Genomic DNA, 27,262 nt, shown 5'->3' with positions numbered 1-27,262 from the left:
CAGATCGGTTCCTTGTCTTGCATGTGCCTTAACACTACTTCCAGGAGGATCTATTCCATGATCTTACTAGATACAGAGAGAAAAGGAAAAAAATGAAAATAGAAATCCTATACTGTTCTGGGTTTGGTAAATATTCAGAAGCCATTTTACAAGCTACAAAAAAAGTTACCATGGAGTCTGCTGTATATCAAGTTGCAAACTCAATTTTGAAAGCATATTCTAAAACAGGAGTTGCAAAGGATAAATGAGTAACATTTTAAAGCACTAAAATAGTAAGGAAATGCACACAGAATCACTTCGGACATCTAAATGGGTAATCAGCAGAACATTCCCATGACACCAGGGCAATGCAGATGAGGTTCATTCTGCAGTGCAAATAACAACAAATTGGCTTTGCCCTAATGTGCAGCGTAGTCTTCAACTTTCCAGCTGATGTCCTTCCTTACAAAAAAGGAAAGTTGCTCTTCAGGCATCCAAAGCTTCAGCCAACCCATTTTTTTTTCAGGAGGTTGATGTTACCTTGAACCTCAATATAATTTACAAAGCTAGCACTTTTAGTTTAATGCCTTATTTCCTGTGGGATAACTATTCGGATAGATTTTCCTTTAATCGTAATATAAGGCTAAAAAACAGAGGAAAACAACAACACATAAGCCACACTCAACCCCTTAGATCTTTTAACAGTGTTTTTGAATTTGTTGTTACATCCAACTGCAGCCATATCTGAAACTAGACAACAAAAAGGTCTATATGGTCAAACTGGTCTGTGTCCTACAGATCTAAGTGTACCAGGAACTACTCCCTCAACACAGCATACCGTTCTCCAGCATGTTTTCCTTTAGGTTTTACTTATTCTTAGAAATATGACATGTGCAAAGCAAGCCACAAAACAGCACCTTAAAATTAGGCTCAACAAGTGTTGGTTATACTCATGGACACATCCATAGGATCCTTTAACTCTAATGCATTTGACAGGGAGAGACCTTGATTCCTTTCCATCTGTGAGGTTAAATTGCAGCTGAAAAGAGGGCTGAGGTGGTACTTCAGTTCCATCAGTGACTATGGAAAATCCGAGGCCATTCTCTTTCAGCATTACTCAGACTTGGAATTTAATATGACCAGTGCCTGACAGGTTCTCTGACGGCCTAATTTTCTGTAGGTGGTGGGGGTCCCAGGGTGCTGAAATGACCGAGTCAGAACAGCCCTTCCATCAAGAGGCATCCATGCTTATGGTGTGACCACTCCAAGCGCTGCAGGTAAGTGATACGACACACTGTAGGACTGCCTGGCACAAGGGCTGCTGAAGCAGCTATGGCTATTCTCAGCACTTGCCCAGGACACTTCCACCAAGCAGTGGAGCAGTGAGGCTTTGATTCAAGTCACTTGAGTGTTATTCTCCGCTCCCTACTCCCAGACCTAAGAGCTCTGCAGTCCACAGCCCACTGAGGCTGATGACTTTTGTGCAAGGTTTCGAATTGTGAAGTTTGTATTGCTTGGCTCAAATACATTTATTGCTTAGTCTACCAGCACCTGTTATATTAGAAACAAGAGGAAAAAGCTTCTGCCTGAGTCATATACAGCATAAGCTACACTGACATCATGATAAATGCAGACTAGCTGTGAGAAAGGAAACTACCAGTCTAGAAACTGCCCCCACTGCCCAAACAGGACGCAGCTACCAGGAAGTCACTACTGACAAATTTTAATGATTTACATTACCTTTGTCGAGGGATTATTTGCATGCAGTACACTGTAAGACAGGAAGGGAAAAAATAAAACTCACTAGAGCACAGCCCAAGCAAGGCAGCAGAAAGCATGACTGCTGAAGCAAGGGGACGTTGACTGGAGTCATTAAGAATGACTAGTTGCTCGAGTGACCCGGCTTTAGGTCAGTGTCAAATTCCTCTGGGTTCTTTCAGCATCACAGAAATCATCAATATTCATCTCTTTTCTGGCAAGAAGTCTCATTCTTCAGATTCCCCCGTTAACTGAATAATGCAGGCAGAAGAAAGTTGAATTTTTTTTTTTGGAACAGTCAGACCCATCCCTCTGCAAATGATTTTCATCTTATGGGAGAATCATCCCTCCTTTTCAGTTCCATCTTTGGCACAGAAAAATTTAATTCTAGTGATTGCAAGCCAAAGTACATTACCAGGCTCATTACCTCTCGCATGTAGAGAGAGCCTCTTTTTAACTTAAACCTGCCTGGCTGAGACATTCCATGTAGCAACAGACTCTGGGGCCAGATGAAGGGACAAAATGGACACACAAACATTCATGTACTCAGAGAGCTATGAAATTTGTGGTGCAACAGGCCATTCAGAAGTCACAGAGGGCCCCGAGGGAGCAAGGGGGGCAGAAAAATCCCTCTGGAGCACATGAGGCTAAGCAGCAGGCAGCTTTCAGTTGGATAAGGAGGACCCAAAAAAAAACCATAAAAACAACACACACACACCACCCTCACATCCTAATATTAAAGTACAAATTCTAAATGTTGTGGGGTGAATCATTCAGCAAGTCTCCATAGAGGCCTGATATTTCCTGTCCAGGAACAAGCATCCATTTCTTCACTGTGGTCACTTTAATTTTAAGGGTTCCCTTGCCAGCGGTAAACTGATCTGTCACAGGCCACAAAGGATCCTATACAACAGAAATCAGCTTTATTGCTCTTCATTGTTCTTTCAAGCAAGAACTATTTTAATCTTACCAGAACTTTCGTCAGGCTGCCAACAAACATGCAGGCCATTTGTATGGAGGCTTTCACCTCACCATCCCAAAAAAGGAGGAGAACCATAGTTAATACTTTGAAGAAGCGATTCTGTTTAAAGACGAAACAAAACGCACATTCACGTTGCCAAGAAGAAGGATTTGGAAGATTTACTCACTAGCTCTAAAACCTTATATTTTTATAGCACGAAGAGTAAGGCATGTGGTACCTGATAATCAAGTTACAGAACTCAGTGAGACAACTTGGCTGAACTCTGTCAATCTGCGTAAGGACACCTTAACATTTGAGAATTAAACTTAGAAACTGAGCAAATAATGCCCCTGATGTTTTTAACAGTGTACAGTCAAAGAGATTTTCCTCTAATGGAATTACAGAACAGAAGCATGCCTTGTTTAGCACGTTAACAAGCTTGCATTTACTGCTGTCAGCATTAGACCTCCCAGTACAGCCGCCATCCACATAATCAATGAAAATAGTTTACAAAATGCCACTCTGGTATTAGTCAGACACTGTTATTCACCCAAGGCAAGATCGCTAAGTTTAGGAATAAGAGTAGCATTTTTCAGCATGGAAACTGGTTTGTCGACAGCTATTCTTCTCCTGCACAAAACCTTCAACAATGCCAGCTCAGAGCAACAGTAGACTCATTTACTGGCGGGAGAAAAGGCGCCCCTTTGTACCAGCAGTTTTGTGCCCTTTCAATAGCAGCTCCGGTGGTAGACTGGTGTGGACAATTGCAGTGACCATCTGTGACCACGAGACAGTTCGATAGCTGCAGGACTAACTGAGGTTCAACATCGCCACATCTTGCCCTGCTGAGTCTTTCATACTGCTTTGAAAAACTTAATGAAAATGGATACATTCAGAGCTGAATAAAAAGAGGTCTCGGCAGGCTTGACCCTAAATCTAAACAATGGAACTGTAATGCCAGCACCATTGTAACAACACGACAGATGTAGGTCGTGCTAGCTTTCATCTGTAGCTGTGACTGATAGCTTGCAATTTGCTGACAAGATGTATAAAGTTTCCATTTTCATTTGGTTTGTAGGCATGAATTTCTAGGGTTCAATTAAGATGGAAGATGCACAGATTTTATTTTGTTGTTGTTGTTCTCAGAGAAAATTCTTGTGAAGACAATAGTCAGTGTGTGTGACTGACCTAGGGACATTCTTGTCCTAAATCTACCCTGCAGAACTTATTCCAGAATTATTCAGCGGAAGATCAGTTTTAAAAGTTTACTGAGGAATAGCACCAAATTAACCAAAGAGGTTAATTCACAAAATCTTTAGTATCAGGTCCAGATTTCAATAGCTATGTACTAGTACTTACGTGTTTGCTTTAATTATGTAATCTAAGTTGCATTATATTTAGTTAATTAGCTCTATAAATCCATCCGTCCTAAGCACATGTTCTCTAATGGTACATCTGCACCACACATTCTGTCCTATTTGGATCAATGTGAGGAATTGATTTTAAATCGGAGAGCCAGGGAAAAACAAACAGACAAAATCTCCTAATCCACACAGATGACTTGAAGAGCAGTTACAGGGAGTTTTACATGAGACATTAATTCTTCTCAGGTCTCTCTGCAGAGCAGTTTGAGGAACTATCCAACAGCAGCACAGCTAGCTTGTGTTAGGGCTGCCCTTGTCCGACAAAATGTCTCCAGAAGAGCATCAGAGAGACATCAAGACATAACAGCAATCGGTTCTTAAGTTCCCCTGAATTTGTAGGCCACCCCCTTTCTCTGTATCCCCCTGTGTGTTTGGATGGGTGAGCAATGAAAAATTGACAGACTTTGAATGAAGAGGTTCGAGGTCTTTCTCTTTTCTCTTCCTTGAATGAATATAAAAGGACATCAGGAAAGCTTCCCGGGTCTTCCTCGTTCTCCAGTAGGAATAGTAAGTGGTACCATTTTGCACAGAAATGTTTCCCAGGCTGAAGGCAAGCTTTAAGACAGCAGTTAAAAGACTAGGGCAATCTTTAGCCGTTTTGGCTCATGGGAACAAATTTGCATTTCATTTCAAAAATAAATCATAAAAAGTTATTTCTTAAAAACGCTTTACTGTGTGGGTGACTGAGCAATGGAACAGGTTGCCCAGACAGGCTATAGTCTCCCTTCTCGGAGATATTCTAAAGCCATCTGGACATGATCCTGAGCAGCGTGATCTAGGTGGCCATGCTTGAGCAGGGGTGGGGTTGGACCAGATGAAGTCCAGAGATGCCTTCCAAACCGACATTATATGATTCTGTGAAAAATAAAAGCATATATTTAAGCAAAATTAGGCCCCATTTTTTCCCTCCATCTCTTGTCCAAAGGAGAGGGGGACAGAGGAATAAGAAATTTACATGAGATGGCTAGGAAAATTTTAGTAACTAAGTTAAAAGAATTTTGCAGCTCAGCAGAGTCTTTGAATGTGCTCATGCAATGTATTTTCACTTCATTAAGCACATAATACCATCATTATATAAGAAGAATTCCCGTATCCCAATCTCATTTAAGCTGGTAGCAGGAGCATTTTGGGGCAAAAGCACCTCTGGCCAACCAGGAGAGGAGTGCTTTCACTCTGGAACAACAAGGGAGGGAGACAACCCATAATCTAATGAGGAATTAGCAGACCAGGACGATAAGCACAGCAGCTGATGTGATATGGATGAGACCCTGTAATCAACTAAACAGGACTGAAGGGGGGCTACCTCAAGCACAAGCACAGAAATAAGAGAACACCTACAGAACAGTATCGTGGGGGAGGCCCTCATACCTATTTTGTGAAATCAGCATGCCTGTGATGCCCCTCTGAAGTGCCTGTACAATAACATATGCAGCACAGGCAACGAAGAGGGGGAGTTAGAGGTCTGATGTAGTTGTGGGGTGATAATCCCATCAGCATCACAGAGATGCAGTAGGATGGCTCACACAACCAGAGTACCACAATGGGTAAGTGAAAAACACCTTGTGAAGGACAGGTAGGATAGCAAGGAGAGGGAGTTGCCCCTTATATGAGCAAACAGTGGAATGCATGGAGCTCTGCCTTGGGACAGGTGCTGAGCCAAGCTGGGACTTTATGAGAGAGTATTAGTGGGCAGACCAACACAGGCAACCTTGTGGTCGCTGTCTGCCACAGACTGCCTGATAAAGAAGTGGAAGACGAGGCCTTCTTCAGGCATCTGGAAAAAACATGTTTACCTGCTCTAGTCTTCATGGGGTACTTCATAGGATAACCATCCTGGAATGTACGGGAAAGGCAACACAGCATGGCAAAAGCAATTCAGGAATTCTCTCGAGCACACTGATGATAACTTTCTGACATGGGTGATTAAAGAGGCAGTGAGGTGAGAGGTCTGTGGAACCTTGTGAATAAGGAAGAACTAAGCCAGGGATGTGAAGGCTGGGACAGTCCCAGCTGCAATGACCATGAGATGGTGGAGTTCAAGATCCTATGAGGACAGAACAAGACAAATAGACCGCTGCCGAATGGAGCAGGGAACATGGTGATGAAGAACAGAGACAATGCTGAGGTACTCAGTGTCATCTTCTCCTTAGTTTTTACTGGTAAGACTTGCCTTCAGCAACCTCAGCTTCCAGAGACCACTGGGAAAGTCATAAGTAAGACTTACCCTTGGTACAAGAGGACCAGGCTGGAAAACATTCAAGCAAACTGGATTTAGGTAAGTCCACTGGTCCTGACGGGATGCATTCATGAGTGCATGAGCTGGCCAATGTGATCACAAGGACATTCCTGATTATCTTTGAAAGGTCATAGCTAGTGTGAGAATTTCCTGAGGAATAAAAAAAATGCAAATGTGATTCCTATCTTCAAAGAGAAAAAGGAAAATGATCCAGGGAACTACAGCTCAGCCAATTTCACCTTGATCCTGGGGAAGGTTAAGGAGCAAATAATTCTGGAAATTACTTCTAAACATACTAAGGACAAGAAGGTGATTGTGAGTAGTCAGTATACATTTATAAAAGAAAAATCAGGCATGACCAACTTGATAGTCTTCTAAAATGAGATCACTGACTTGGCAGATGAGGGAAGAACAGTGGATGTTAACTTGATTTCAGTAAGGCTTTCAGCATTGTCCTCTACAATATCCTCACTGAATGAAAGTAGAGGCTAGATGAATGCACAGTGAGGTGGACTGAAAACTGGTTGAACTATCAATCTCAAAGGCTTGTGATTACCAACATGAAGTCCATCTGAAGGCCAGTCACTAGTGGTGTACCCCAGGGAGTGATATTGTGGCCAGTACCGTTCAACATCTTCATTAATAGCCTGGACAATTAGCAGAGAGCACCCTCAGCAAGTCTGCAGATGAGACAAAATTGCAAAGAGCAATTCCACCACGTGGTTGTGCTGCCATTCAGGGGGACTTCAACAGGCTGGAAAAATGAACAAACAGGAACCTCATGAAGTACAAAAAAGGGAAATACAAAACCCCATACCTGGGAAGGAATAGCCCCAGGCATCACTACACACTGGGGGCCAACTAGCTGGACAGCAGCTTATTAAAAAAAATAAAAAAAGTCTTAAGGGTCCTGGTGAACACCAAGCTGACTGTGAGCCCACAACGTGATCTTATGGCAAAAAAGGCCAACAGTCTCCCATATTGCGCTAGGAAGGCACTGCCAGCAGGTCGAGCATGTTGATCCTTCAGCTCTAGCCTGCACTGTTGAGATCACACCTGGAGTACCATGTCTATGGGCATACCAGAGCAAGTCCAGCAAAGGGACGGACACAAAGGCAATTAAAGCACTGGAAAATCTGACATAACAGGCTGAGGTTGAGAGAGCTGGGACTGTTCATCCAGGAAAAGAGAAGGCTTAAGGGGATCTCACCAATATGAAATAATATATGATGGGGGCTGGAGAGGGGCAGTATGGATGATGAAGCCAGACTCTTCTCAGTGATAGACAGGGAAAGGACAAGAAGCAGTGGCCATTAACTGATATTTAGGGAAGAAAAAAAAAAGACCTTTTAAATTTTCACTCTTGAGTTAGTAGTACCTCCTTTATGTGAGGTTTACCTTACTGATTCCTGTGACAAACAAGGACCAGTCATGGTCAAGCCAGGTAACAGGAGGAGTCATTTAGAAGCACATTCTATAAATGCACTGAATTGTCTCTGCCTCTCCTTCCTGGTGAATGCTCCCACATGCCAGCTGAGGTTGTTCCAAGGGGAGTGTGGACAATAGCTTTATCCTGCAAATTAATTACCTGTATGGGATGCAGCAAAGGGAATGCAAGATAGCAGGAGATTTAAACAAGTCTGCGGTAGAGTGTTACTGCGATACGCCCTTTGCACCTCCGCAAGTAAGATGCACTGTGTTCTGCACTGAAAATGGAGTTTACCATTCACCCAATAAATCTGGAATGCTAATACTTTTAAAGCAGCCCACAAAAGAAAGTTTTAAGTGATGAAGATCGTATCAGTTACTTAATAGAAAGGGCTATGCCTTTCCTTTCCAGAAACCCAACCACAAGTCCTTTGAAGTCAATGGCAGCTTTCCCCTCAATTTAGCGAGTTTTGATTAGGTCCTTTTAAAGAGACATTACGGATTTTGCTCTGGAAAGCACTCTCTTGATAGGAAGGAATGAGCAGGAGGCTACAAAGTACCCAAAGAGAGGGGTAATTAGGGAAATGGAGCATCTCAAGCCATGTCCCAGAGCTCTTCTACCCAAACAAGAAGCAGAATCAATGACTTCAAAAAACAGCTGCCTTTTGTCATTGTTGGATTTGGCATCTGAACTGCAGAGGACAGGCATGGACAGATGACCAAAGCTTCATCACAACCCTCTTTAAGGTGTTCCTTTAAAAAAACTGATTTAAGACAGGAGATTATTCCGTGTCTAATTGCATACAATAAACCTGTAAACATTAGATAAGCATGTACAAAATAAAAACTATTTCACATCTGCTAGGCTTCCTCTTAACAACATCTGATGTATTTTTGTATTTTGTCTTTTAAACAATTTTTTATTTTGTTTTTTATGTATTCTAGTTTGTATTTTTGCCACAGGTCATTTCAGGTATAAGAAAATTTTAAACCTCCTAAGTATTATTCCTTAAGGCTATCAGTTTTAAAATTTGCTTAGACTATGCATAAGGTCTTCAAAACCCCTGCAACACAGTGCAACAACGTATATCCCTCAGACAATACCAGAAAAGATTTGTCATTGTTCATGTTTAAAGGAAATACATTGTATTTAGCTCATACAAACTCAGTACAAGGATGAGTAAAAGAGGAATGTAATTTCAAAGCATGCACAGACCAAAACCAAACCAAACCAAAACAAAAAACACAAACAAAACAGCAAAAGCAAACTGCTATTAATTTTACATTGCCATATAGGTATTTACTGTATGAAAAATTAAAGAAAAACCCCAAACCAAACCACTGAAAGAGTTGAAAAATATTTCCTTTAAATATCTTGACTTGGATATGCACGGACGTGGAGAAGGGGAATCTTATTTTAAGAGTTTCCAAACTAAAAATGACTGGCTTATTGTAAACTCGGCACTTAACTTTGTAAACAGTTGTGCTTTTTCCAAACTTCCTCCACCCCATCCATTCTTTTATTTATCTGAGTTAATGCAAGTTTCTCTTGCACAAAGCAAAAAAGAATGCAATTGAAACTCCTATCCTAGTTAAAGGTTTCTTTGTTCTATTAAGAACCTTACTTGACTGCTCAACACTATTGCCCAGAAGAACAATACATATTTATATCTCAATTCCCCTCACGGGAAGAGAGTCCATTTGGAGCCCTACAGTAGATATAACTGGCTTGAGCACAAAATACTGTTAAAAAAATGCGTTAATCTAAACTTTCTTCCTTAACCACGGAATGGCTTGGGTTGGAAGGGCCCTTAAAGCCCACCCAGCTCCACCCCCCTGCCATGGGCAGGGACACCTCCCACCAGACCAGGTTGCCCAAAGCCCCATCCAGCCTGGCCTTGAGCACCTCCAGGGATGGGGCATCCACAGCTGCTCTGGGCAGCCTGTGCCAGGGCCTCACCACCCTCACAGTAAAGAATTTCTTATGAATATCTAATCTAAGTCTCCTCTCTTTTAATTTAAAGCTTTTTCCCCTTGTCCTTTCACTACACCCTCTGATAAAGCGTCCCTCCCCCAGCTTTCCTGTAGGCCCCCTTTAGGTACTGGAAGGCCACTATAAAGTCTCCACAGAGCCTTCCCTTACGGGTCTCAAATCTAACACTCCACGCTCTATACCCACTTATCTTTACCCTTCTAACATTTTGAACATTTACATTTGTGTGCAACTGCTTCCTGTACCAGCTCATGAGGTTGTGGAGAGGGTGAAACTAGAGACTGTAAGAGATGGAGTTACGCAGATACAGGCATAGTGTAAAAATACACCGCAGAACTGGTGCTACCACCTATGAGACTGCTGCAAACAAATGCGACTTCCACTGACAGCTGTATTTCTCAGAAACGTACCGCTGGTACTCAGTGGCAAGACGACAAGACACATAGGACAGCAGCTTTCTGACAGGCTACAGATTTGCATGCAAAATAAAAATGACCAGCAACCCCACCCCACTAAACATAAAACCAGAAGTTCCTTTTCCAGCTCACCTTTCCATAGACAAGCTGCTCACCTGAGCCTGCTGCTAACTGAGCTCTTTATCTTGCAGAATGGTAAGGAAGCACGAGACCAGTGGCATTTGGAAATTCCGTATCTGTGAGCCACTGACCACAACGGTGTCAGGCCTCTAAACACTGTCAGAAATTTGCAGCTATCTGTTGAAATAGTGGTGTTTGGTTCTGTCTGGGGGCATAATACAATACAAGAGGCTCCCAAGGGAAACACCTTACAGCTCCTTGTGCATCTCTTGACCAAGCATGTTACTTTCCCACATATTCCAAGTATGATCACATAATGGCCAGGTGTGTAGTCAGTAACGGGACAGCAAGTGCACGCAGAATCCAGCCATATAACATGGTGCACGTATGCCCTAATGATGTGACGTGCGTTTGAGGTCACACGACAACACTACCTGGTCTTGGCAAAAGAAGTGGTTTTAAAGCCAAGACAAAGTGGAGCACAAGGCAGAAAGGAAGATCTTTGTCACCAAATAAACAAAATCAAATTGTACTGGTAACTTGGCCCACATCCTGCTCCAAAATCTTACCTGGAGCAGCTCTCTGGATAGAGGTGATTCTGATGAACAGGGTCTGGCCTAAGGTCCACAGGTTGCCTATGTCTGCTCAAGGCTCCAAAGTATCATGACTATGGATTTAGGGAGTTGCATTTAAAATAAACAAACACAAATCACCACTTGCTGGTTAGCGATCAGTTTTACACAGACACGCGCAATATTCAGCAACACTACCCATCACCAAAGTGAAAATGTTTAGGGAAACAGCCTGCCACATCTGTACAGTAATTCAGCAAACTTCTTTCAAATACAAGCACCAAGCTTTTTAATATTTACACAACTTTTGTTCCTGATGCAAATATTCTGTTCATTCACTCTTCCATGGAACGTTCATTCCATCAATATTGCAATTTCACAGCTAAACATATTAATAGGGTCATAAATATTCGGATTATGTAATGAAGGCAGAGAAAGCAGCCGATAAAATGCTGTTAACATTCATTTACAGCAGCTGGGAAGGCCCTGCCAAATGCTGCTTTACATAACAGGTCGTGACGCTCTGATTGCGTTAAGCTTTCTGATCACTCTTCCTTTATCTGCTATGATTTTGAACACAATATGAGACAGTGCAGACTATCCGATGGATTTAGAAGTCCTTTCAAGCACACCAACATTTCAAAGGTTTAAAAGATTAAAATATCAAAAAGAACCTTGTGCTTACTATGTTTGTGCTTTTGCAACAGACAGGAAAGCGAGATTCACATCGCTTAGCTCCCCAATTCACTGCCTGCAATAAGTTTTAAAAGTAAGTTAATTTATTGTACCATACTTTAATTGAGCTAGATGCTCAAAAAGAACAACATTCAGTGAATTTAAAACACCTCCATTACAGTTTTCAAAAGGCATCTTGAACACTATTGAGACACTGTAGTGCGTGTATAATCCCGGCAGTAATCTAAATTAATTTTATCTTGAGAGTTGCATCTGAATCAGATGACAGTTCTTGCTTTGCTTCAGTATCTTCTGTTATGCTTCCATATGTTTCAGTACATTCTCTGTTAGACTTACAAAACCAGGATTCCCAAAGCATGGGCCAGGTCCCACCAGCTCCCGAGCAAGCTTCAGCCTGACACGAGGGTGAAGGACTAGGTCAGGACGTTTGACTGTCTGAAGTGATGACTCACACTTTGATTCATTCCATTTGCATATTTCCATGCCAAAATTAAGCCCAATCCTGCAGACGTTTCTGGAGATTAGTAGCCCTAGGAAGGTTAAGAGCCCTGGTGAGGTCAACAAATTCATGTGTATAGAGTAAACAAGGCCGTGCATAACAGGACACACACGGCAGCTACTATACTGCTTAGAGAAGCAATACTGCTTCATTCATCCCTCCAGCCCTGCACTCGTTAGCAACTATTCACAGCACTGAATGCCGTACAAAGCCTAATGCTTTAACTGACGGAAATTTTACAGCAGTAGGTCTCAAGCTTTCCTGTAGCCAAGGCTCGTTAGAGAGAATTGACACGTCTATACCCCACGGAGGAGTCTGAGCAGCACATACCAGCTCAGGCTACACCCCATCGGTGTGGGGAACAGCTTCCGTGATGCCCACGCCACCAGCTAGGAAACCACAAGGCTAAAGTAAACAGGACCTGACTAGTTACCAGATGTTGACAAAAATCTTAACCATTACCGGAAAAATAAAACTTGCAAAGGAAAACGCCAGTTTCGTCAACGCTCGTTCAGCTCTGTTAACTCTGCACCAAATTGCAAGGCGCTCAGTACTTCCATTTGAGTGAGGAGACTTCAGTCACCTCCTGAACTCCTGCAGACCTAGCGACTCGTCAGTGCATTCAGTCCCCTGAAACGAAGACCTCTCTTCACTTCACATTAAATGCACTTGCCCAAGTTACAGTGCAGTTTTGTCCCAGCCTTGGAGAAAGAGAGGCTCAAAATGTGTGTTTTTTTTTTTTCTTTTTTTTCCCCACAAGAATGTGTCTGCTTGCACAAGAATTACAGAAGAGGTGTCTTCCCAAAATCACAGACACCTGAGATGAGATTCAAAAGGGTAATTCCAACGTTATAAACACACTGTATGAATAATGACCCTTATGATCCCAGTAAGGGAGCTGAATCCCTGCTGCCCTACATAAGGTGTGAGTTGAAACTTAAAAATCTCTCTTTCAAAGCATCTTGCAGATAGGCATATAAGCAAGGCAGAAGTTCCCCAAATGGAAGTAACGATCATAGTAAATCCCATGATCTCACATACTACTGGTATCTTATTAACAGAGAAAAAATAGTAATTTCAGAGATGGCATCTAAAAAAACAGTATCTAGAGTTAAACTTACTTTCAAATACCCTAACACAAGCAATGCTAAGAAGAAGAAAGCCACACAATGTAAAAAGCACATGTGCTGCAAGTCTGATGTTAAAACTCAGAAAATAACACATTACACATAAAGTTAGGGCACTGAACTTTCTACTAAGCCTTCACACGCATTCCATCTCCTTGTTCACAGTATTTGTAATGCATTAGCTATTCATTTGATACGTCATTCCATTGCAATTAAAAAAAGGTAATCAAATGAATAGCTAGATAAATTACCTGGCAGCTTGGTGGAGCGCAGAAGAGAACTAGACACAAATTCTTCTTTCAAACACTAAATAAGCCAGTGTACAAATTCAGAAACATACCCAAATGGTCTTCTTAAATCCCCTTTTAAATCAAGTAGGAGAGAATTTGGACATTTCCATCTTCTTGCCTGATCCTTAGCTACAGTACTTCGCACACAGCTGTTGAAACAACCTGACTTGGAGTAGTACAAGGGAAGAGCAGGCACGTTAATACACCTGGGTAAAGCCCAGCATCTGTAAGCACCCTGTCTGCCTGAGGTGCTGCCTGCTGTCCTGTGAAACAGCTCTGCAACAGACCTAATCTGATCAACTGTCATAACCAATAAAGGGTTCTTCAGGATTTTTCTTCTTCCAGCTATATTAACTGCACCGTAACCATTCAGCTCGCCCCTAAACATCAACGCATTCACTGTTGTTTGATTAACAACTGCAGATTTGCCTCAGAAACATCTGCAAACCCACTCCTCTTCTTTCCTCCTTAAACAGTAGTTAAGACAATTTTTCCACCCTCAAAAAAAAAAACCCACTCTGCAGATATGAAATAAGTCAAGAATATTTCCAGAATAAGACTATGGTGACTGCTATGAAAGCTGGTTGTGAATTGGCAACTCGGGCAACAGGAAAGCAGAATCACCTTGCAGCAGATGTCTGAACACACTGTACGAATCGAGTACTTCAGAAAGAATAATCAGAGCAAAGGTTCGTGCAAACACACATTCGTTTACGAACCTTTCAGATAACTCTGAGCGAACATTTTTTTTTTCATCGAGGCAATCTTCCAAAAATTGCCTTAACTCTAGCAGGGCATTAAAATTAAAAATCAATACAAAGGAAAGGGTCAGGGTGTTTTTGTATACTACGTGACCACATGTAATGAATGAATAAGGTATCCTCTGAATACTTCCCCCTTCCAGACTGATAAAATCAGTATTCTCGCTTTAGAGTGGTGACACAAACACCTCAGTCCTACAGCCCTCCCTCTCCACCTTTTTCATTTGTTTAGAAAAGCAGAAGAGCAGGAATACACGCTTGCTGGAATACATAGTGAAACCTGTATCTCTTCGGTGACTGCTCTAACCACCAGGCGATGGATTCATATTCACTCTGTAAATAATTAAATATTCATTAAGTCTGGGGAAAAGCAGAACAGCTTCAACAGACAAGAAAACAGGGGGAGACTTGTCCCCACATATTCCATTACCTCATTCTTGGAGCAATCACTTGCAAGATGGGCAATCTGGGATTCAAAGCTCAGTTTTGGGTAAGATCACGGTAGCAAGATGTGAAAGCAGACTCCTCGTGTAAATGCTGTGATCACTAGGAAGGCTGCACTGATCAGACTCCTGACACCACAGCATCACATGGATTTCTACCTGGTTCATCAAACGAAACTTTAACATTTCAGGCCTTCCCTAGTGGCAACTCAGATTACATCAGCATGGACGGGGCCAGCATTATCCCTTCCCTCTGCCAGCTGAAGGCAAAGCAGCTTCTGATCTATAAATAAGGGGAACTCTGCTAGCGAGATGCTGTGCTTTAAATTATAACTCCTGTTAACAGTGTGCAGAATAAACACGTAGGCCAGTATATGCAGTCACATAAACATACCCACGGACACCTCTGAAGTGAGACAGCAGCTAAAAGGGGAACTAAACATGGCATCTGAAACAGCAAACACATAGATTCAATCCCATGGGGTATTTTTCACCCTAAGCCTCTTGCAGCCCATACGGAAGAGCGCGAAAACTGCTGTGGTAGCCTGGAAGTCTGTTTGTCCAGGCCTGAGCCAAGACCTCCCTCACTCCACAGAGGCCATCCTGCAGCCATCAGAAAGTGACATGGAGTCAGCACAGAGCTGAGCTGTGTAAAAAAAAAAAAAAAAATCTTACTAGATTTTTTTTTACATATAAAAGTGGAAAACATGCTCCAGTTTTCTGTGTCTGGGTACAGCCAGCCAGAGCCACACACAATTCAGTATTTGATTCCCTGTGTTCTGCTAAGTTTGCAGGCAGAAGTTCAGGAGCTCTGCTCAAATACAGACTTTTTCATTGACCACAATTCAGCCATTAATTTTTTCATGCTTTTCTTTACTTATAGTACCAGAGACATCTCCGCAAAAGCAGGTATTGTGCCTCCCTGAGGTGCCTTTATTCAGAATGGTTATGATAATGCATTAAAGCCTTGGCAGAAGCCGCCAGAAGCAGCAAGTCTCAAAGCAGGATTGGTACAAAAACCATACAAAACCCCCAACTCTCACACCCCCTAACCTCTCAGGCTCAACAGAAACCTGAAAAAGTAACATTTTACTTCACATTCGCAGTTTATTAGTTCCAGGGAGACCTTACTGCAGCCTTACAATACTTAAAGAGGGCTTAAATGAAAGATGGAGAAAGACTCTTTGTCAGGGATTGTAGTGATAGGACAAGGAGAAGTGCCTTTAAACTAGAAGAGGGGAGATTTAGATTAGATATAAGGAGGAAATTCTTTGAGGGTGGTGAGGCCCTGGCACAGGCTGCCCGGAGAAGCTGTGGATGCCCCATCCCTGGAGGTGCTCAAGGCCAGGCTGGATGGGGCTTTGGGCAACCTGGTCTGGTGGGAGGTGTCCCTGACCACAGCAGGGGTTGGAGTTGGGTGGGCTTCAAGGTCCCTTCCAACCCAAGGCATTCTGTGAGTCTGTGATTTATAAGTTCTAGTTTTAGCAGCAGTCTGTTGATAGACAGCTGACCATGTAGACTTCAGTCAAGAAACCACTCAGCAAATTCAGTCAGCTACAAGGAACAGGACAGTTCAAGGTGCTCCTGGCTGCTTGTTTCTCAACAAAGCCATACAATCGCATTTGTGCAAGGTAGCGTATTCCACCCTCCTTCAGGTAAAGTTCAAGGCAGCGACGGGAGTGCTGCTTAAGCAGCACAGGGCTTGACCCATAGCCACAACATCATGGCACCAGAAGTGGCTGGCAATTAAAGGATTACAGCTGAGATGACTGTAATCCGATGAGCTCAGCCAGGGATGTACAGGGCCACTCACAGCGGGGGAAGAACCGAGGCAGGGCTCGTGTGACATCGGTGGCAGCCGAGGGGCCTCCGCCCGGCAGCCCCAGCAGGAGGGGACCCACCGCCCGCACCGCGCTCCCCATCATCCCGGCACGGTGGATCCGCTCCTGCTCCACGCTTCGCTGCAGCTCCAACACGTGAGTACTGGGGGAGACTGACAGCTCCCCTCTGCTTTCTGTCACGACGTGATGCATCTCACGAGTTGTATGCACTGCTGCTGGGAAATTCGGAGGGCACCAATGCATGAAGGCAGCCTTAAGAAGGTGCATACTACAAACAATCCTATTACGCTGGTTCTTAACCTCAAGTAGTCTACCGGGCAGCAAAGCCAGCATAGGCTAGGAAAAAAAAAATCAACTTCTTAAACATATCTCTGTCTGCTTGCAACACAGAACAAGGTAGCTTTCCATTACATAGCTGGTTCTTCGTGGAGCTGATATTATTTATGCCAGGCATGCAGAGACACCAATTTGCCACATGCACAAGGCACCTATGGACAAGAGTTTATGTGCAGAGTTTATTATTAAGAGTTTATGTGCAGAGTTTATTAACCGGCAAATTAGGGGTTTGCAAGAGGAAAAGCATGCTGTGCCATCTAAACACTAACGCTTACAACAACCTTGGTGTGTCAAGTGTCCTGTAACTAAGCGTAAAAACTTTTTTTTTTCTTTTTAGTATTCATTCCAAATACCTCCATAAACACTGTCAAAGGAGTAAAGAGTAACTTTCAGCCCTTCAGCTTGGCCTCAGGATGTTTTGGTACAGAGGCTTGTGGCTGGATGCACTAGAGAGCTCTCTTAACTCAGCGCCCCAAACTGCTAGGAATATAAAAGCTTAAGGAAGGACTGTGTGTGGATCACCAGGACCAGTCTGCTGTTACCACAGGCAATTCTATCATACAATCTTTCCTGACAGATTATTTACTGGACAGTTGTCTCCTTCTTAAAAAAAATATAAATAAAAATAATAAAAAAAAGAAGTTAACAATGGAAGTCTAAAGGTGTTTGGAAGCAGAAAAAACAAAATGTTAAGTCCTCCTGTTCTATAATTAAAAAAAAAAAGCACAATGTAATTGAATTGTAATATTTTCATTGTTCTTACTACCTTCCAAACAGTAATTTAATTGCTGAGATTGCTGAGTTAGAAAGTTTCAGTTCAGATGCCTGCTCGTCTTGGTACTGAATGAATGCATTTTTTTTTTAATCTTGTCTCTGACCTAACACTTAAGATTGTTTATCCTCTCTTCACTTAAAAAGAGGCAGAGGGGAAAAGCTGAGAGCAGCAAGGCTTGAAAGAAGACAGGTTGTTGAAAGAACAGAGCCATACAAGAGCTATCACTGAATCTTATTAGACTTCTGCTGTACTATGTAAACACGAGCAGACTCCTCTGATTTTCAGGAAGCAGATACTTTGGAATTGGCTAGCACAGCAGCGACTGATGCCTTTTACCATATGAAAGCATGTATGCTGGAAAGTGAAAGGGGATCAGCACATCTCCTTATTTAGTTTAACACAAGGACAGAGCAAAGCAAGAAGCATGCACTACTCCACTTGTGGCTTCTTGGAAGAAACGAGTCAAAGCGGCATCCTGAAGACTCCTGACACAACAGAGCACCAGTGAACCGCTGGTAGTTCCTACACGTGGAGTAATTCAGATGAGTAAGCACTGAGTCAGTTAAGCGGTCTGGACAGTCCATTTACATGAATGTGCTGGAGTCATTTCTGGTTCCCAGAGCAGCTCATTAGGTACAGGGTTGCAATCATGACTTCCTGGAAGCCACCATCCGCTAAACCAGCTGCATTTGCTTATTTCCAATATGGTTAGCAAGAAATAATACGCTGTAAGTGCAGTATTTTTGTGTAATTTCTGTAACTTCACTTCTATTTCACAATCTTAAAAAAATGTCTAGTATATTTTGAGAATATTTTGGTTAATATACTAGTACAACTCTCTTGCCTGCTCGTCAGCACTTTACACCTGTAATAAGTCTCAGGAGGTTCCAAGTGGAATTCAAAGAGGTTTTATCAGTCAATAATAGACAACATATCAAAGTTTAAAGTGATATTTTAACTGATCATACTTCTAAGCAAGTTCTACTGAAACTTTTCCTAGAAGAATAATAGCCACAAACAGCTTTTTTCTCCTCTCACCACTCTAACTTAAAAGCAACCTTCAGCCCCACCCAACCCCAAACACTACGATCAAGGTAAATGCAGATCCAAGCACCCCCACACCTTCATGGGGACCTCATTAAAATCAGGTCAGCTGCGCTGTCCTGCGCTGGACAGTTAGGTGTTAGTGACACAGGTCATCCTGAACTCATCTCACAGACACACTATTACAGAGTCGAGTCATAAAGCATACACTTTCAGCACTGCACCTTCTGAGAGTACTCAGCAGCCTTGCTGGTGCTTATTTCCTGGAGATTTCTTTGTGGGGCAGGAGGCTGGGTCCTCTTCTTGCCCAAATGTTTCAAGTGAAAGGCTACAAAGGGCACTTTTCCTACGTGCAACACCTGTATCATTGACATGCACCTAGAGCTGGGATGATTTGATTACACCGACCATGAAATAAAACAAGTGGTTTTTTCTTCTATGGAAGACAAACCGTTCATGACAATGTCTGTACTCACTGGCAGGAGGGAGCAAAACCAAGCCATTACCATGCCCATATGCAAACCAGTTCTTGGAAACAGAGCATGAGGTGTGCTTGGGGTTATTTGCAAAACAGTCTCATTATGCTTTCCACAAAGAGATTCCACTGCAATCTCAGCATTTATCAATCACCTCATTCTTCTCTAAGGTGAAATCCAGATTTCCAGTAGGTTGTATGATGCAAGACTGAACACTGCACCTTGAAATTGATGCAGGTGTATGCTTGAGAAATAGTTGCATGCACAGTGGAGAGGGAAGGGACTACTGAAGAAATTTTCCTTTTCCAGTTATTAAACACCAGCTAATAGGGAATGGCTCTAGGGTACAAACATTTTGCCCTGGACATGATGAATTACTGGGCAGAGCACAGGTACAATGTAATACACCACGTTTAGCCTATCGGGTGGCCGTAACCAACTTGTGACACGCCTGCATGTCTACCAGGAGATAACTCCCATGGGCAGCAGCACACAGCAGATTCCTGAGGAAGCTCTGCCTCAGGATCACTGCTCCTGTTACAACAGATCAAAGTGAATTGTTTGCCTCAGAGCACTCCCACAGGACCAAGCCATCACACAAACTGCCACAACAGCCTACGGTTGTTTAAATCTTGGAAACAAAGGAAAAAGAGCGGCGATAACCAACTCCTTTGGTTCTGGTGCCAGACATAGTCTTGGTAGCATAAAAGCCGCGCAGCGAGCAGACTTCCTGCGCTGACAGCTCTGCCTCTTGCTCAGAACACAGACCCCACACTCTCAGCGTCTCCCTCGCTGCTTCACCCCAAAAACCCAACGCTCGCCGGCCTCATCCCGCTGGTGGCACGCAAGCAGCCGTGCCAGCCATGGCACCACCAAGCACCATCCAGGCCTGACAGCCATCGTGCCACCAACCACCACCTCCAGGCCTAATGTTTCTCTTCCTCCACGCACATACGCAGCCCCAGCACCTCTCGCCCTCCGAGAGATGAGAAGTGGGGTGGCAAAAGGCACAGAGGAACCTCACGAGGAAGGGGCTGCTCCGGGACTGACCAGCAGCGAGCGGGGCCAGGAGGCCCGGCCTGGGCGATAGGTGGTCAGCCCACGCTCAGCTCAGCCCAGAGAGCTCGCGGCAGAGCACAGAAGAGCTCCTGAAGGTCAGCTCAATAGCTGGCACGGTGGGAGAAGCTGGCCACGGAGGAAACGCTGCTGTGAGAATAAAACCTCCAGAAAGCAGAGGGGGCAGCACGTGGGGTGCAAGGAGCCTCAGTACGCGTTTATATTAATCGCTCGTGAATGAAAGCAAGCCCCCCCACTCCCCCCAGCTCCAAAGCCTATTTCACTCCACAAAAGCCAAGCACTAAGAGTAGATTAGACTCTAATAAGGAATTAATACGAGTTAAGGTAGCACTAATTTCCACTACAGAGACCAGAGAGGTTAGATGTGGGATAGCGTATCTGCCACTTGTAGCAGCAGCTTGAAAAAAAGCTGAAGGGCAGAAGTACCACCAGAGGAGCATGTGCTTGCTTTGACACCTGTCCGGCTCCGTTCGTGGTGTCCCCCATATCCAGCCCTGTCCAAAGCAGAGCTCAGACACGCTGAGCACCGTCAAGGCACGGTCAGTGATTTCTAATCGGCTGTGTAATGGTCAGCGGGAGACTTCTTATCCAGTCTCAGCAGCTCTGACCCGCTTCCTTCCAGCGCTACCACCCATCACCACTGACTGGCAGGGAAACCCATTTGCACAAAAGGCAGAAGCTAACTCAAGCAAAGTTTGAAGCAGAAAATGAGATGAAATTCAGATCCCATTGTGTCTTACCACAGCCATTTCAAAGCTATAAGTTTAATTTTATTAGCAACCAGTACTTCAGTTCATAAAAAAGTGACCAATAAAAGATAATGGCAGGAAATTAAATGAACCTTACCATGATTTAGAACCTTATTCTGCAATAGTAAAACTGCACAGAAAGTACACTTGGAAAAGGAAAAAGCCCCAAAGAAGTAATCATAAAAGCATCCAAACTGCTATAGATGCAGAGACATGTTAAACCTCTCTTAGAGAGTAATGGAAAAAAAGTGCAGGAATAGACAAAACTTAAATATTAAGTATGCATTATGATTGCCATATTGCCAGAAATACTAGTCAGACAATCCATTCATTGCTTGCCCTTTCATGTGTGCTACAGCACTTAGAACTTCATCCACCTTTAAATTCAAACAGAATAATAAATAGTTTCACTGCAGGAATTGGAGACACCAGCTACACTGTGTGGTTAAACCAGGAAAAAAATAAAAAATCTATTTCCTGACTGTTGGCCGTATTTTCAAAACAGGTACCACAAAAAGTATTTTTTCCTTAATTACTAGAAAGACTAAGAGAGCTCAAACCTCTGAAGTTCTTCAGTCACAACCTTTGGGAAGTATGCTGTGGTGTTTGTCTACCACCCAAAAAAATAAAAAATGAAGTAAAATAAAGAATGCTCAGTTTATGACTGAACTACTTAAACCTGCAGATACTCCTACCAGCTGCAAAACCATCTACAAACTCATTGATATTTACCCAGACAACTGAAGATTTGTACTCTGAAGAGAAGGATCAGAGAGCAGAAAGTAGAAAGGAAAAAAAAAGGTAAGGAACTGCCCTCCCATAGCCTCTCTCTCAAACACTTAACTCAAATTCAAAAACAACATGGAAAGCAATATCCTTTCTGAACTAGACAACAGTTATTGTGGCCAGGTTTTCTGATCAGAAGAAAATCTACTGAACCACACTTGATAAGCTTGAACTTTGGAAATTGGCCAGAATTTTCAAATTCTCATGAATTTTCTGAAATACAACATGAGAATTCTGACATCATCCAATATATTCTCAATTCCAAATTTTTCATCACAAAGGTTTTTTTTTTTTTTTTCAAAGTAGTTATTAGGTACCTTTACCAAAACCTCAACCCAATTTCTATTTTACAACACAGCCCTTCCTCCAAGAGATTTCTGTTATTGTTTCAGTTCTAAATTGTTTTAATATGGAGCAAGTTGAAATTAAGTTTCACAAACTAGAATTTTTATTTTCCATAAAAGTGAATTATTCTATATAATACAGACTTCTAACAAATTGATTCTGGTGGAAAATAGGAGTATTTCATTCTGAAGATGTCCACATGCCTATCAATTTTATGGAAGCATTTCCCTTCACAAAGTTTCTTTTGGATTTGCATTTTAAAAGCAACATATTTCTACTCAGTCACTTCCAACTGAAAAATGAAGGTTGGAAAAAGGAACCATCTCAGTCGGTCTTCTCTTACGCCTTTCCAGTTGAAGATTTAGTTGGGTAGGTAGCACAAAAGATAAACTCCAAAGGTCAACTCAGCAGTTCAAAAGATACAGAGGGCCTCACTGAACAGACAGGCACAGGTAACCAGTGAGCACAGTGCTTACCTATGAAAAGCACATTTCTTCTGTGTGCTGAAGTCTAGCTCCAAGTCTCGAAAAGTCTGCCAGTTATGCCAGTTTAACAACTGGATCATCTGAAAGCTACTGAGCAGCATCCCCAGTCCTCAGCCGTATCAGGCTGGTCCACAGAATACAAAAGGTGTGATAATAATAGGCTACTACGGTCAACTGAGTGAACACATAGGTTTGAACTAAGGTGTGCTGTGTGTAAATTTAAGTAGGATTACATACAAGAAGGGCAATGCTCAACTCCTAACTATGCCACCTGTCTGTTGCTCATTTGAACAGGATGCTCCCCTCTCTAGCTCTAGCCGTACCACCACTCCCTTCCGCCACTCAGCTGCAGGGTTGGCAGGAAATCCACCTCTAATGACTTCAGAGACCCTGTAAAACTACTGCTTTCCTCAAAAAATCCACATGCAATTGACAGTGTGGATGATCAGGGATATTATGTGAAGCTATCTTACTCAGTAATCCAATATAGTCTGCACATTGCCCAAGCCATTTTAAAAATAATTAAAATTGTTCCTCTGATCTGTCAAAATGCTCTTCAATAAACAAGCTCTTGATGCCTTTCCTAAAGCTTTTGAATTAAAAAGTGAAACGTTACTGAGAAGTAGGTCCTTGTTGATTACGAAGCAACAAGGTCATACTGGAACAGAAGCGCATCGAGATAGCTCACTTCCAACTAGTAAGAGTTACACAGCCAAGCAGTACTTCCCAGCCGCCTTTATGTCTTTACAAATTAAGGTACCTGTGTTGTCATAATATCCTTACAACCTCCAAAACAATGGCTACACATGTCCATCTAGACAGATCTAACTTGAGTATTAAGGCACCCTTAAGAAATACCCTTACGCCTTCTGTATGATGTTGGAGGAAGTGAACACAATTCCCTTATTTCTACAATTGGGTAGTTCTTGACAGAAATTAGCCTTAAGAAAATGGATATTACAGAAAAATGATGTGCAGTAAGATGTTCTGCCCACAAGTCAGAAGTACCTTGCCCACTTCAGCTTGACAAACAGGTAACATCTGCAGGCTCTTGCTGTTCCTGGATGACCTCCACTAAAGCAACAGCCAACATGCTGGTATTACTAGAGGAGTATCCAAGCAGACCATGGAGTAGAGGTCAGTTTAAGCCATCCAGGGACTAGGCAGAACAATTAACATCTGTCACTGCTTCCTATTTGAGGAGTTAAGAGCAGAAAAGCTATGTGAAGAATGACACTGTTAAATCCTCATTTCCAAAAATGGCACCATATGCATAGTCTGCTAGCCATGTACATCGGAGGCCCCTTTTTCTTCAGTATCAATATTCAGACATCTCCCAATGGGATTTACAAGCGCACACATTGGGGGGATGGCTCCGAAATCACGCTGCATGCCAAGCTCAACGCCGCCTGACAACGAGGTATGGGATAGACACGGTGCTACGACCCGGCGTGGTGCAGGCGCCGGTCCCAAGGACCTCACAGGGACAGTTTGCTGCCCGGTCACCCCCATCTTTCACTGACACTAAATGTGTCAGCAGCAAGCAATCCAGTAGCGGCTGCAACCCCAGAAATCCAGGCAGAAAAAGCATTTTGGCCACACCCTTTCTTCTATCCAAACGCATGAAACACCAGGCAATATGTAGGGACCTGGGTCCCTGCATTTACAGCCCCTTAAAGTTACTTTGCTGGCTAATTAGGACTGTTTCCTTAGCCCTTGACTGCCCAATATCAAAAAGATTTTCAAGGTATCACACAATGGTTATCACAACTTTGATACACTATCACTGAGCTAGCATGGAGCAGAATTACCCTTAATACAAAGAGTTCTTGTCACCTGAAATACAATTGCAGTGATACTGGTTGCAGAAAAAGCAGCCCTGGCTACAATTTCTAGCCCAGCATACTTTCCCCAACAGCTGCTCATCAACAATTCAAGCGAGAGGGTCAGGACCAGACCGTGCACAACACAGACCCCCCAAAGCAGCAAAACAAGTCAGAATCCCGCAAAGCTATGGATACAAATGCCACTTCCCCCTCCAGTTATGATGGGGGACCGTGACACCAAAGGAGAGGCTGGTTATCAGGAATGCTCGCTACCTAAATCTTTGTTGTTTAGGAAATGAGCCAATACATGTAGCTGAAGGGCACGTTTCTTTTTTATTTATTTATTCAAAAGAAAAGAATGGCTTATACAGCAACTAGCTATAATTAGTCGGCACCGAGCCTGTGACAATCGTGTCAGAAGTAGGCAAAGAATAGACTGCACACCCTGCAAAGGGATTAAGATTATGGACATTTTTCCTGCTCAGTGATTAAGACAAATCTGAGCCATCTCCACAGAGAGGCAGAAGCACCGATACTCTGACGGCTTGATGGCACTGAATTCACCAGCAGCGTGAGAGCTGTCTTGGCTCTGTCCATCTCAGACGGGCACCCGAACCTCGGCCTGCCAGCTCAGACAAGGACCCGCACTCCCTCCTGCCCATCCATCTGACAGGTCTCTTATTTATTTTAAACCTATATCCCACCCTGGACCCACAAAGCCTTTCATCAGTGACAGGTATTTTTCACAGAAAAAAAAAAAAAGTTGAGCTTAGGAAGAAGAAAACCAAAAAACTACCTCTTTCCTTTTAAGTACAACAACAAAAACCACAAGAATCATTCGATCCCGCAAGATCAAACTGTCAAGATAAGAGGAAAAATGACTGAGAGATTACAGAAAGTCAACAGATCTTTGAGCAGCTGAGGAGCGGCCGTGGTCTGAAGGTCCACAGCCCTCACCCTCATGGGGCAGGGGGCTGCCGAAGCCCCCGGGGCTGTGTGGGGACATGCTCCGTCCCTGCACAGCGGCCGCAGGGAGCGTCCTCCCTAGGTGCATGAAGAGCACACCCACACCTTTTTTTTTTTTTTTTTAATAATCGGAGTTCAGGTGTGGCACGGCTCTTTGGGGGCTGCATTTCAGGCTCGCACCCATCCTTCAAGCACGCATTTATCGCGATTCGTGCGATATGAAGGACAGCCGGGGGACCCACGCCGCCGCCCAGCCCGCTACTTTCTCATCCTCCAAGGCATCCGCAGCGGGGGGAAAAGCGCCGAGGGCGAGGAAAGCAGCCCCTGCCCGGCACAACACTTGCATGCGGCACAGCCCGGCGATGCGGGGCTGAGACGTTTCCTGGCACGGCCGAAAAGCCTCGCTCGGTGGCCAGCGACGAGGCTTCCCTAGCCACCAGCCCAGCGCAGCAGCGAGCCGAGGGCTGGGCGGGGGCCACCGGCCATGTGCCCGCAGGCAGGGGCACGGCTCACCATTGTCTGCGGCCGGGGGCCACCGGAGCGGGGGGACGAGGGGAAGGGGGCGGCCGCTCGTGAAGTTGGGGCAACAGGCGCCGAGTCGAGCCGAGCCGAGCCGGGCCCGCAGCCCCGGGGAGCCGCCGCCCCGCGCTTACCTTTCACTTGGCTCTCATACTCCGCTATAATCTCTTTGTCCTTTTTGAATCTGCTCGGGGTTGACATTATCCGCTCGCTTCTTCCGCCTCTCCCCCTCCTCCTCCTCCTCCTCTGCTCGCCTTCGGATCAGATGAGGACTAGCAGGTTTTCGGGACGGGCTCGCAACTCGCCTCGAGCCGGGCGAGCGCGGCGGCGGGCGGCTGGCCCCGGGCGGGGAGGCGAGGCGGGAGGCGGCGCTCAGACCAAGCCCGGCGCCGGCACCATCGCCCCGGGCAGGGCAGGGCACGGCCGGCGGCGGCGAAGCGCTCCGCGGCCCGGGGCCGCCGCAGGGCTGGGGGCGGCCGAGGGAAGGGCTGCGGGGGGCGCTAGGCGAGGGCCCGGCGGCTGCGCCCCACCATTGTTGTCTGCCCGGGGAAGGGGAAGAAGAAGAGAGGAGAGAGCGGGCGGTGGGAGGGAGGGAAGGAAGGAGGGAGAGACGGAGGGAGGGAGAGAAGGAGGGAGGGAGGGAGGGAGGGAGGAGGGCTGCCGGGTAGCCTGCCCGCCTGGCGGCCGCGCTCGCTCCGCACGCCGGAGGCACCGGTTCCCCCTGCCCTGCCTGGCCGGGGCGGGGAGCGCAGCCCCAGCAGCGGGCGGTGCCCCGCCGCGCCCCGGAGAGGTGTCTCCGGGACCGGGCTGCTCCCCGCCTCCCTTCCTGCCTCCCCCCCGCCACCGCCCGGCCGCTGCCGCCGCCCAGCGCCCGGCTGCGAGGCCCCGGCGGCCGCCGCTGCCCCGCGGGCGGAGGCCTAGCAGGCCCGGCGGGCCCCGGGGGGGGAAGGAGGGAAGGGGCCGAGCCCGCGGGGGCCGGGGGAGAGGCTGGAGGGAAGGTGTGATCTGTGGGGTCCCCGTGGGGCTCCCCGGTTCCCCCGAGGGCAGGGCGCGGCTTCGTGGTGGCCCCTCTGAGCGCCCCAGCGTGCCCAGGCCCAGCGGGGGATGGGGGCATGGTGGCACTGGGGGGAAGATGCAGCCCCCCTCGGGACGCAGCTGGTTCTGGAGAACAGGAGCCTCAGCACCCCTGCGTGGGGCTATTCGTGGGGGAAGGAAACAAAACAGGGCGGGAGGCCACCCGAAATCTTGCTGCCTTGAAGTGCTGTGCATGGCACACAGGGGCCATGGCCTCGATGGACATCAGCGTGAGAAGGATGGAGTCCAGGCCAGCGAGC

General features: G+C 44.9%; 1 protein-coding gene across 2 annotated transcripts in view; it reads right to left on the bottom strand.

Moving 5' to 3' along the window:
* SRGAP1 (SLIT-ROBO Rho GTPase activating protein 1) overlaps positions 1-26,688 on the bottom strand; it is a 152,723-nt gene extending 126,035 nt beyond the window's left edge. For both annotated transcript variants that reach the window (XM_040552246.1, XM_040552255.1), the window contains exon 1: positions 26,063-26,688. In XM_040552246.1, the coding sequence (XP_040408180.1) occupies positions 26,063-26,129 (67 nt within the window). In that variant the 5' untranslated portion in view covers positions 26,130-26,688. The remainder of the gene's footprint in view (positions 1-26,062) is intronic.
* Between the last annotated feature and the right edge of the window lie 574 nt (positions 26,689-27,262).

Source organism: Cygnus olor, chromosome 1 (assembly GCF_009769625.2).
Source record: "Cygnus olor isolate bCygOlo1 chromosome 1, bCygOlo1.pri.v2, whole genome shotgun sequence".
Taxonomy (NCBI): Eukaryota; Metazoa; Chordata; class Aves; order Anseriformes; family Anatidae; genus Cygnus; species Cygnus olor.
Note: the sequence above shows the minus strand (reverse complement) of the source record. Positions and strands in the feature narration are given on the sequence as shown.